The 12,880-nt window shown below is 44.6% G+C and overlaps 1 protein-coding gene across 1 annotated transcript in view; it reads right to left on the bottom strand.

The window, feature by feature from the left end:
- LOC114700349 (Down syndrome cell adhesion molecule homolog) overlaps positions 1 to 12,880 on the bottom strand; it is a 216,542-nt gene that overhangs the window by 192,066 nt on the left and 11,596 nt on the right. The window contains exon 4 of the mRNA XM_037210023.1: positions 2,534 to 2,706. Within this exon, the coding sequence (XP_037065918.1) occupies positions 2,534 to 2,706 (173 nt within the window). The remainder of the gene's footprint in view (positions 1 to 2,533; positions 2,707 to 12,880) is intronic.

The raw sequence follows: 12,880 nt of genomic DNA, 5'->3' as shown, positions 1-12,880 counted from the left end.
CTTGGCCTTTGACCCTGAGTTCTGTTCTGCTGTGACCCCTGAGGTCTTCGCTGCTCAGGAGTTGTACACAGATGCCTACTGCCTCCAGAGTGAGGACTCAAGAAGGGCAGGCAGTATCCTTCTGATTGACCTTTGACCTTTGCTACCAGCACCCCCACACAGGTGTGGGAGGAGGAGATGGCAGTGGGGTGGGAATCTGTAATTTCTATGTTTTACATTTTCCCCATTCTCGAAGGTCTTTTATGACATTAAAGTTCTGTCTCCTGCCGTCTGCCATGGACATGGCACATGTCACTCAGTACCATGTCCAAGCCAGTCATTCAGCCATCTTCCACATTACTCTTCCTTCTAAAGCACAGGCATTTTTATCCACAAGGGTAAAACCCATGATCAACTGATGCTGTGTGCTCCACAAGACCTCGTGCTGTTAGGTCTTGACAGATGTTTGGTGGAATGCAAAAATTGTTTTACAAATTAACAAAGTAACTATATTATAATTACATATGATTTTCACCATGCAAAGACCAGCTGGTGTCAACATGGCTCCCGGGGTTCAGGTTAACTGAGTATTTCAAGACTCACAATTAAAAAAAAAATCTTACCATTCTAAAATTCGCTGATCTCACAGTTTGTCTCTTGGTTTTTTCACGTAAGTTTCTCCAGAACAGAGTCAGGAAGCTCAAAGATCATGCATTAGATAGGTACGGAGTATATATTTCAAAACCACCTCATTTCAGAATTGTGGTATGCCTTGCCACACAAAAGTTTAGCAACTAGCTTGAAATTCATATTTTTCTGATAGAATAATGGACTATGATAAGTTCCTAGTGCATAGCGTAGGTACTGAGCCATATAACAAATCTTTGAATTACACACCACACACACACACTAAAAATGAAGTCCCCCTAAACAGATGCGGCTTCTTAACTATCAATAACAATATTAAGTCTCTTCAAAGCAGGGAAAGTCTGGACAAAGCCTTGTTGTTAGGAGGAAATCAAAGCTTATCCAATAGGAAACAAGTCACAAGTGGACACAAGCCGTATATAACCACACAAGCATTGCTCAGGGAGAGATGGTCCACTCTGTGTTCTTCCTCTGAGTGTTCAGTGACCAATGTGCAGAGAAGACTTCCCAGGGAGGAGCCCTCTCCGACCCACTGGGTCGACCGCACAGACAGCTGACACCCATGCCCCACCCACACTGCAGCTCTGTGGCTGCCATGAGGCATCCAGTTGCTAGCGGTATGTTTCTACATTTATTTATTTTACTTGGAGGGTGGAGGTTAGCATGAGGAGTATGGGGGGAGAGTATGGGGAGTGGGGAGAGCATGGGAGTGGGGAGAGTAGGGGAGTAGGGGAGAGCATGGGGAGTGGGGGAGAGTAGGGGAGTGGGGAGAGCATGGGAGAGCATGGGAGCAGGGAGAGCATGGGAGAGCATGGGGAGAGCATGGGGAGTGGGGGAGAGCATGGGAGTGGGGAGAGCATGGGAGTGGGGAGAGCATGGGAGTGGGGGAGAGTATGGGGAGTATGGGGGAGAGTATGGGGAGTGGGGAAGAGCATGGGGAGTGGGGACAGCATGGGGAGTGGAGACAGCATGGGAGTGGGGACAGCATGGGAGAGCATGGGAGTGGGAGAGCGTGAGGAGTGGGGAAGAGCGTGGGGAGTGGGGAGAGCATGGGGAGTGGGGAGAGCATGGGGAGAGCATGGGGAGTGGGGAGAGCGTGAGGAGTGGGAGAGCGTGGGAGTGGGGAGAGCATGGGAGTGGGGAGAGCATGGGAGAGCATGGGAGTGGGGGAGAGCGTGAGGAGTGGGGGAGAGCGTGGGAGTGGGGAGAGCATGGGAGTGGGGAGAGCATGGGGATGGGGGAGAGTAGGGGAGTTGGGGAGAGCATGGAGTGGGGGAGAGCAGGGAGTGGGGGAGAGCAGGGGGAGGGCATGGGAGTGGGGAGCAGGGAGTGAGGGGTGGGGGTGAGGCAGTACATATACCACAGCAGCACGTGGAAGTCAGAGGACAACTTGCAGGAGTTGATCTTGGATCCTCTCCTTCCACCACGTGGCTCTGGGACTGGACTCGAGTTGTTAGTCTTGGCAGCAAGCGCCTTTCCCAATGACTACTTCATAAAGGGAATCTGTGGCGGAGCCGGTTTCAGTGAAACACAGGAAACAGGCTTCCATAAGAGTATCTGCAAGGTCACGTGCTGGACTCTTCCACAGTAAGATTAGTGCTTGAAAGAGTGGGTACTAAGGCCCACCAATCAAACAGAGTGCCAGAGTCTGAAGTCAATGACCTAGAGAACCAACTCCTGACAAAAATGCTCTTCTACACCCAGGTGTGGGGAGCCCTGGGTGGCTGCTGACAATTCACTGGCATTTTTCATTCTTTTCAAAAGTATTTCCAGTGCTGAAAACTGGAAACATCAGCTACAGATAAACCTGTTTTGTTTTGCTCTGAGACAAGTATGCATTGAACCAACTGAAAAACTCAGCCCCCAAAAACCTATGTAGGTAAAACAAAGCATTCTTCCTCCTTACTTTTCACAGTGAGGTACATGGACTTGCTGACGTCTGCGCCCACATCGTTGCTGACCTTGCAGAGGTAGTAGCCACTGTCTTCTTCCACAACATGCTTGATCAAGAGTGAGCCATTACTCAGGACCTGGATTCTGCCATTCAAGGCAATTGGCTGGAACTGGGGACCCCAGCACCTGGGAGAGAACCACAAAAAAGGAACCATGATGCCAAGGAGTGATGATTAATCTTCACTGCCTAAGATGTGACTGAAGAATTCCCTCTGGATGTATCTTCGAAGGCACCCAGAGAGCTTCAGCTGAGGAAGGAAGGATTCTGTGTGGCCAGGGTGGTCCTAGGAACTAGGATCCGACTGATCACAAAGGGAGAAGGGCCAGATGACTGGCAGCATTGTTTCTTACCAGTTTCCCAGTCTGCTGACATGTAAGAAGTCCCAGACACACATCCCACTGCCATGAACTCCTCAGCGTCTACCTCAAGGTAGATGCTATCATATCAAATTGTGGGCAAAAATCAACCTCCCTTGGTCACAGTGGTAAAACAAGAAAGAGGTGTACAATAAAAATAAAGACATGAACAGCAAGATCAAGTTCATTTTGATACAAGGGCACTGAACACACCTCACACGGGCAGTCTTGGATGTGCCAAGTCACACCTCCTTTCCTATAATATTAAAATCCTTATGTAGAGAAAACCACATTTACCTAAAATGACAGTATTTCAGAGAATGAGATTAAAAAGGAGCGCTTACACACATTTTCTCCACAAAATGCCAAATTTGATGAGTGTTAAGCAGCTGATAAATTATCCAAAGAAATCATAGTTAGAACAACCCCAGAGTAGATATTGTTCGTCTTGTGAACAAAATTCCTCTGTTCCCGGATTGAATGTGAACGTAAACAGGGGAGTGCTCCTCTGGGGACATGCCATTTAACACCCCCCTGCACATGCTGCACATGTTGGAGCTACAAAGAGCAGCACCAGCTGTCACAGTGCAGAGCCACACTACACTGTCAACATCGTAGGACGCTGTTGGAGGACGTAAGTCAGGTCACACACATGCACAAATACATGAATGTTCAGTCACCAAGTGGGCCCCGAAAATGGCAGTGCTGTTGACAGTGTCCTGAGATAGTGGCCTAGAAACAACCCAAGCAGGACTCTGGCCAGGTAAACAGAAGCCTAAACTCAGCATTCCTCAGGAATCTCATAACCTCATGGCAAAAATCTGTTTGTTTACTCTCTCTGGCAAAAGGCTTCTAAAACCCGATGAACCCAAACAACCTGCAGCAGATGAAGTCCCCGCACTAACTCTGTGGCTGTTCTAGCAGTCCTGCCACCTCTGCTCCCTGCCCTGACAAAGCTGACCAGGCTTCCCCCCTTGACAGCTGCTGTTCCCTACCCTCCGGGGCAGCCTGGCAGCTACACCACTCCTCTGGATTGTTCTTTCTACCCACAGAGTAGTCTAGTTCTGTGGTTTTGCTGTGCTCGCTTACAATAAACACATGCAAACAACACACACACACACACACACACACACACACACACACACACCCATACACACAGCTGAAAGGTACTCTACTTCTGCTAAGGGTGAAGGAAGCCAGAAAAGGAAACTGTTAGTCTGCTTAGCATCACAATTCTGTTTTCTTTAGAATGAATCTGAATATTGAGTCCCAGGCAACTAGCTAAACATAGTTGCAAAGAATTAAAATGCCTAGCCGGGAGGGCGGTGGTGGCACACACTTTTAATCCCAGCACTCGGGAGGCAGAGATAGGCAGATCTCTGTGATTTCAAGACCAGCCTGGTCTACAAAGCAAGTTCCAGGAAAGGCACAAAGAAACACAGAGAAACCCTGTCTCAAAAAAAAAAAAAAAATTAAAATGCCTAAAAATGAGATATGAGCCCTGGAGAGTAATTTACCTTTAGCACGTGGCAGAGCAAAGGGAAGGCTAGGAAAAGCTGTGAACTACTTCAGTCTCCTCTTTGGACCAGAAACTACCAGAAAGCTATATGACTAACCCCTCAATAAAGCAAAGAAAAAGAAGCACAGGAGAAACAGATTCTATCAGAAGCAGAGGAAACTACTGGGCATAGGATTAATAATTTGCATAAACAGATGGGAATATTCAGATGAAATATTAAAACTATTAAAAAGATACAAATAGAAAAGAAAATGCAACTATTATCTGTGCAAAATATATTTATGAAGCTTATTATCAGAGTGGACACAGGAGAGGAAATGACTAGGTCAGCAGAATTTATCCATTGTACAACAAAAAGAACAAAGGGGAAAATACATGAACTCATTCAAGACTATGAAAAAACGAGCATATTCTGGGTAATTATTGTTTTAGAAGGAGAAGAAAGAAATAGATATAAAAATGATTCTTAAATCAGAAAAATTTAATACCAATATCAATTGATTTGATTTAATGAAATTTATAGAGTGTCACACTTAGAAATAGCAGGGCAACTGACTCTAGAGCAATCTCTGCAAGAGACAGAATGCCTGAGCATCAAGAGTCAGTGTTCCTGAGCACCAAGAGTCAGTGTGCCTGAGCACTGAGTCAGTGTTCCAGAGCACCAAGAGTCAGTGTGCCTGAGCATTAAGAGTCAGTGTTCCAGAACACCAAGAGTCAGTGTGCCTGCGCACCAAGAATCAGTGTGCCTGAGCACCAAGAGTCAGTGTGCCTGAGCATTAAGAGTCAGTGTGCCTGAGCACCAAGAGTCAGTGTGCCTGAGCACCAAGAGTCAGTGTGCCTGTGCACCAAGAATCAGTGTGCCTGAGCACCAAGAGTCAGTGTGCCTGAGCACCAAGAGTCAGTGTTCCAGAGCACCAAGAGTCAGTGTGCCTGAGCACCAAGAGTCAGTGTGCCTGAGCACCAAGAGTCAGTGTGCCTGAGCACCAAGAGTCAGTGTTCCAGAGCACCAAGAGTCAGTGTGCCTGAGCACCAAGAATCAGTGTGCCTGAGCACCAAGAGTCAGTGTGCCTGAGCATTAAGAGTCAGTGTTCCAGAGCACCAAGAGTCAGTGTTCCTGAGCACCAAGAGTCAGTATTCCTGAGCACCAAGAGTCAGTGTTCCAGAGCACCAAGAGTCAGTGTTGGCACCAAATCAGTTCTGAGCACCAAGAGTCAGTGTGCCTGAGCACCAAGATCAGTGTGCCTGAGCACCAAGAGTCAGTGTGCCTGAGCACCAAGAGTCAGTGTGCCTGAGCACCAAGAGTCAGTGTTCCAGAGCACCAAGAGTCAGTGTGCCTGAGCACCAAGAGTCAGTGTGCCTGAGCACCAAGAGTCAGTGTGCCTGAGCACTAAGAGTCAGTGTGCCTGAGCACCAAGAGTCAGTGTTCCAGAGCACCAAGAGTCAGTGTGCCTGAGCACCAAGAGTCAGTGTGCCTGAGCACCAAGAGTCAGTGTGCCTGTGCACCAAGAATCAGTGTGCCTGTGCACCAAGAGTCAGTGTGCCTGAGCACCAAGAGTCAGTGTGCCTGTGCACCAAGAGTCAGTATTCCTGAGTATCAAGAAGACTGTTCCTGAGTACAAAGAGTCAGTGCCTGAGCACCAAGAGACAGTGTTCCTGAACACTGCTAAACACATGTTGAAAGCCTACTGGGAGGTATTTGTAGGAGGGCTTTTGGGAAGTGTGTAATTCAGGAGGGTGTGTCCCTTATCATTGGGATAAGTGCCTTTGTAACAGTGATCCTGGAGAGCCCTCCTGTCCACTGTGAGGGTACAACAAGGAGTCAGTAGTGTGAGGCCCAGGAGGAAGCCCTCAGAGAATCTGGCTTGCTGGTTGGTGTCTGACCTCAGATGCTCAGCCTCCTGAATTAGAGGGAGAAATAATTCTGCTAAGTGAGTCTTTGATCATGTGGCAGAGCAACTTGAGGGAACCCAGACAGTCATCAGAAGACATAGTACTGCAAGTACTGAAATAAAAATCTCAATCAATTGTTATAAGATGAAAATAATAGTAAATGTTTATCTCTGTAGCAAAAATTAAAATTGATATCAATGTGAGAAATATATCTGGATAAGCTCCAAGTCTCCTAGTATTTGAAAGCTAAACAATGCATTTCTTTCTTTCTTTCTTTCTTTCTTTCTTTCTTTCTTTCTTTCTTTCTTTCTTTCTTTCTTTCTTTCTTTCTTTCTTTCTTTCTTTCTTTCTTTTTTTCCCCCAAGACAGGGTTTCTCTGTGTATCCTGACTGTCCTATAAGGCACTCTGCAGACCAGGCTCGCCTTAAACTCAGAAGATCTGCCTGCCTCTGCCCACTGAGTGTTGGGATTACCACCACCCAGCAACAATGCATTTCTTAACAACTCATGAGTCAAAGCTGAAACCACTAGAAATGTTAGAAATTACTTTGAGCTGAATAAAATAAAAAGAAAATATATTAAAATGTGTGGTATGTGCGTTAAAGCAATACCTCCATGGTCATACATAGCACTGAATGCTTGTATTAATTCTAGAAAAGGAAAAAGGACACAAACCAAGCATTTTGCTTAAGAAGATACTACAAAAAGAGCAAATCCACACACAAATGAGAAGGAAGAAACTCATAAGGAAGAAAGCTGGAACAAATGAGATGAAACGGAAAAACACCAGAGGAAAATAAATAGAGACAAAAGCTGATCTCTGGAAAGGACAATAGAACTGATGAAGAAGACAACAGAATAGACAGAAATCATAAACAGTTATAATGAAAGAAGCTGTGACTACATCTAAAAAAGGCCAAAAGCAAAATAATGAATAACTTAATGCCATTAAGTTTAGCAACTCCAGTTAAATAGATAAATTACCTTAAGAAATGATCACGATTCATTAATTAATGAAAACTATCTGATAATTTACCTACTGTGGTTTTAAACATGAGAACTCTTTGATGGGTGCTTTATAGCAATTCAGTTAAAATTAAATGGGATATTCCCATTTTCTGTGAATAATTCTAATCCCACCATCTGGAGAGATGACATCCTTCGTTTTCTAGGATGACACATAAAAATTCATCCCTGTTTTTACACAAAATGAATGTCTGGTTCAGCTACAGAGAAGTTGTGGTGTGGCTGACACCTGGCAAGCAACTATTGTACAGTGATGGTGACTTCCGGATCACTCCCCCCCTTTTCTTCCTCCATCCCGTTTCCCTTTTCTAGGATGGGAACTATCATGTTGCAAGCCTGCCATGGCATGAGCTGTCTTACCACAGTGCTCCTATAGGAAGGCACTGAGGGTCTGTGACAAACCAAATCCTGCCAATCAAGACATGAGAGAACATGAAAACCCTTGATGTGACTGCATCCCCAGCTGGCACTCCTTGGTGCTGTTAGCCTAATCCAGGGAACTCAGCTATGCCTGCATTCCTGACCCACACCTGTGGGGAGATGTGACTCATGTAGGAATTACAGCTACCTACTTTGAGGTTGCTAGTGATAAGACTTCCTTCATGGGGTGGAGTAATGGCTGATGCTCCTCAAGTATGGGACAGCACATAGTAGGCATATGGCACTGTTGTGTTGATATTTTAATTTTGCTATTATTATTTAGTCATCCTGTGATTATTTGACCTTGTTTTAGGGCCAGTACTATGAACAAATCCATCTACTTTATCCATCAATATAGAAGATGTGGAACGATAAGCCATCTGTATGGCCAACCTTTGGAGTGACATTCTGAATCAAAAGGAGTGTGCACTTAAATAAGAATATACATTGTTAAATTGCTCACTAAAGAAAGATCTACTTTTATTTCTGCCAGTGCTGACTGCAGTTTTCTTTTCACATGTGCACTATTAAAGTTCTTAATCTTCCTTGATGTGATACTATCTTATTTTAACAGGAACCTTATTAATTTTTGCTCAAAGATGATTTTGAGCATTTTTTTTATAAATAATTCAGAAATTTTTGCTGTTTGCAAGCAATCCCTTCAAATCTTTTGCTCATTTTATGCTATACCTTTGCCTTCCTAGCATCCCAAAGTACTTCAGTTTTAAAGAAAATGTCACATTCTTCTTTCACAAATTTCATTTTTGATTCTTGTTATTTTAATAAGATTTTGATGGTGAATATTGTCAGCTTCCCTTTTCATGCATGGAAATGGAACTTTTCTCCTATAAAAGTAGATTGCATTTTAAAGGATTTTGTTTTATACATTATCAGATAACTGATGGAGAATGTGCTCCTTTAGGAAAGGACAAAGGATTTTACTGAAACATAAAAATAAGAGAACAAGTGGCACACGCCTTTAACCCCAGCACTCGGGAGGCAGAGGCAGGCGGATCTCTGTGAGTTCAAGGCCACTCTGGTCTACATATCTAGCTCCAGGACAGCCAGGGCTACACAGAGAGACACTGTCCAAGCAAACAACAAATAAATAAAAACGAGACAATGAAAAGAACACAGAGCTATGTACCAGTGTCTTCTGGGTAAGGCATGTCTGACACATGCACCGCATCTGTGGTCACCTGTACAAGGCCAGCACGGGATCAGTCCTGATGAGAAGTTCAGCATGAAGGAGGAAGCCGCTCTCAAGGCTCACACTCAGAGTTACTGGCTGCTGAGGGGAAGGACAGCCATCTTTCCTTGTGGTCGTGGTTGCTAGTAGGCTGGCCATGTTACACTGAATGGTTTCACATCCACTCGCACAAGGTCAGCACCGGACTCAGGGGCTATTAATAATAGCTCCTTAAAAAGCAGATGTCAAATTGGAAGGGACAGGAGTTGCCGGAACGGGGAGAGTTGGAGAGTTAGTGGGGGTGGATAAGATAAAATACATTATATGGAAGTATAAAAAATTTAAAGAATAATAAAGGTATTATCTTTTTGATGGAGGGGAATTCTTCAATTTTTATTCAAGTACTTAAATGTGGTCCACTTTTTTACATTTATTATTTGTGTGTGTGAGTGTGTGTGTGTGTGTGTGTGTGCACAAGGATATGCAGGCCATTGCATGGGTGTGGAGGTGAGAGGGAAACTCATGGGAGTTCTCTCTTTCCATTGTGTGGGTCCCAGGGATCAAACTCAGGTCATCAGGATTGGCAGCACACATTCTCTCCCACTGAACCATCTCGCTGGCCTTTGTCCCATGTTTTGAAAATCTGTTAAAGGCTCCTGGTGTTTTACTCCAACTGGAGTGAAATGGAGAGCTAAATCCAGTGTAACGCACATGAGCTAAAAACTCAGCTGAGGAGAGAAATGCTCAAGCGTGTGTGTGTGTGTGTGTGTGTGTGTGTGTGTGTGTGTGTGTGTGTGCACATGCACATGTGTATGGGTACACACACACACACACTGGACTGAATATTAAGACATTACAAAGAGCCATGGAATTTATACATAAAACATTGTTTTAAAAATTCTGAAAATCCGGTGAAATTCTGGTGGACTTTGAGAAGATCATCCAGATCAATAACACATACTTCATATGTTCCTCAAAGAATACTCACTAGAAAAATACTTTAAATGGTGGAAAAATTTATATAGAAGAATTACAAGGTAAACAGTGGGGAAGGGTGATCTATTACTTCCTATCTGGATGGCTATGAGACTGTGCATTATTTAAAAGAGCTAATGAAGATGGAAGTACAGTCTAAGTGCATTTGAATAACATTAAATCTTCCCTTCATTGGGAAAAAAATGAGCCACGTTGAGGGACTGCAGCACGTGCAGCTCTGAGCATGCCCACTACAGGGAGCCAGAGCTTGCTACCAGCCAGTCTGTCCACCGAGAGGACCACAGGCACAGAGGCTGGCACTCATCAGATGCGAGGAAGCGGACTTCAGTACGGCTTCATCGAATTCGCAGACCTCTCCTTTAGAGCCATCATTACTCCAGAGAGTAAAGTGTAAATCAGTGTGTGCAATATGCACGCTGGTAATTCTCTTAGCATAAGGTAAGACCCTGTGCAGCGCCCAGGAGACGCACTGTCAGCAGCAGTGGTTGGTCATCAAGAGCTGTCATTTTTCTGTGGCTAGCCTGTGGGTCAAGTGGGACAGCTCTAAACTTCATCACAAGAAATGAAATGTTAAAGCATTTTGTAAGCCCCAGACTGGGTTCCCAATCTTTATACAGCAGATGAGAAATATTTGCACATAGGATTGTTTGTGAGCAAAGAAAATGAGCTTACAAAAATGTGAATATAAACACTTACAAATATATTCAGAATAAACTGTTTGAAGAGCACATTCATAACTGGCTATCGGGGTGGAGGGGTGGGTGAGGTGGACTGAAGCACCCCACAGTCGGGAGAGGGAGTCTCTTTGTTCTCTTGACCGTACCCCAGTGGAAGGCTGCTTGCTATTCTTTCTGCCCACCAAGGATCAGAGTGTGTCCTTTCATCCTTGTGAAGAGGGGGTGTTTTCTTGAAGAGTGAGTGGTTTTTAACTTCAAAGAGAAGTTTCTGCTCCTTGAGAATAGTTGGTAGGCTTTGGCAGTATCCCTCAGTGGTAGACTATGGTATAGAAGAGTAAGATGAAAAAGAGCCCTTCCTCCACAAGTTGCTTTTGGTCACGGTGTTTATTACAGCAACAGAAAGCAAATTAAGATCTTGGCTGTCACCAGCTCTGGTTCTACCTTATGAGTGAGGGGCATTCAAAATGACATGGAAGGAGCAAGGAAGGAGAAGCCACCGTTCTCCTGCACAGGGGCAAGGGGTACAGGCAAATTCTGTACGTAAGATTATTAGTCCCTTTGAGGATTGTCTGTAAATCACAGCTGCAGGCATGGATATGAGCAGCTTCTCAAGGTACCTACATTTCTCAGGCAAGCATAGGCCAGCTTTCTTTGTCCCATCCATCTTTTCTTAGATGCTGTGCTCTCAAACTCCCATAATTAAATTCTTCCTTAGCATTGAACCACCTACCAACTGCAACAGCATCTAGGCAGTTTTCTCTTCAAATTTGAAGTTATGTTCAGTGGATAGTTCAGCCCCCTCCCTTTAATTCCATTTTTTTTTTCCTGTGAAGAAACCTGTTCACTTAAGATGATGAAGCTTCCCTGGAACCTTCCCTGGCACGGCAGGTAGGTAGGGTGTGAGTTTGGTATACCCATGTCCTGGTTGTAATTGTGCATTTAATAGGAAGGAATTCTTTCTTTATCCCAGAGACTCAATACTGGGTCTGTTACTCAATTACCACAAAATTAAACTGTGGGGCAATCACATTCAGCACTTGCTGATGTGGCCTGTGCAGGAAGTGGAGGTGGCTAGATATAGTGAATGCTACCTCTGCTTTGCAGTGGGACTCTGGGAAGTCCTGTACCTGGGTCTGTTGGCCATGATCTGCACCACAAATGTGCTGGATAGTTTTATGTTAACTTGACACAAGCTAAAGTCATCTGAGAGGAGATACCCTCATTAAAAAAAATCCTCCCCAAAATTGGGCTATAGGCAAGCCTATAGGTCATTTTCTTAATTAGTGATTGATAGGGGAGGGCCCAGCCCATGATGGGTGGTGCCATCCCTGGGCAGGTGGTCATCCTGGGGTCCACAAGAAAGCAGGCTGAGCAAGCCATGTGGAGCAAGCCAGTAAGCAGCACCCCTTCATGGCTTTTTTTTTTTTTTTTTTTTTTTATCAATTCCTGCCTCCAGGACCCTGCCCTGTTTGAGTTCCTGTCTTGACTTCTTTTGATGATTAATAGCAATATAGAATTGTAAGCCAAAACAAGCAAACAAACAAAGAAAGAAAGAAAAAAACAAACAAAAAATCCCCCAAAAAACAACAACAAAAAACCCTTTCCTCCCCAAGTTGTTCTGGTCGTGGTGTTTTATTATAGCAATAGGCAGCAGAAACCTTAACTAAGACAACACCCCTACAAAAAGGCTCTCCAAATGTTTATATTTGGTATGGATGCCTCTACTCACAAGAAGACTGTTAGAGAGTTCCTAGAGAAAGAACAAAAAAAGAGGAAACCTGGAGGAGTGAGAGGAGAAAGGAGATGAAGTTTGTCTGGAACCCTGGAATGGTTGCACTGGGAGCCTCACTAGGTTGGCCAGCTGCTTACAATTCCTCCCTCTCCTGGCCCTGAGTCTCCACCCACACCAGCTCAAAGAAAGGAGAAGGCTTTTGTGTTTGCTGAGTTTTTTCTACTACCCACGGAAGGAGATAAATGCACCAAGCACCCCTTACTCGCTGTTTCCAGCCCCTTTCAAAGAACTCACTGCTTTGTGAGGCTCATGGTTTCCCTACTTGGGAAACAAACATTGCTGCCTTTGTTGTATGCTCAGACCTATTACTAGGTTTTCAAGTTAGTTTCCTACTTGGGGGAAAGAGAGACATCACTGTTTGTTTCCTCTTCGGAACCTTGAGATACCTTGCTGTGTCAACTTAGGATTCACGCGGCACAATCATGCTTAAGCAG

Source organism: Peromyscus leucopus, chromosome 12 (assembly GCF_004664715.2).
Source record: "Peromyscus leucopus breed LL Stock chromosome 12, UCI_PerLeu_2.1, whole genome shotgun sequence".
Taxonomy (NCBI): domain Eukaryota; kingdom Metazoa; phylum Chordata; class Mammalia; order Rodentia; family Cricetidae; genus Peromyscus; species Peromyscus leucopus.
This window is presented reverse-complemented; position numbering and strand designations above follow the sequence as displayed.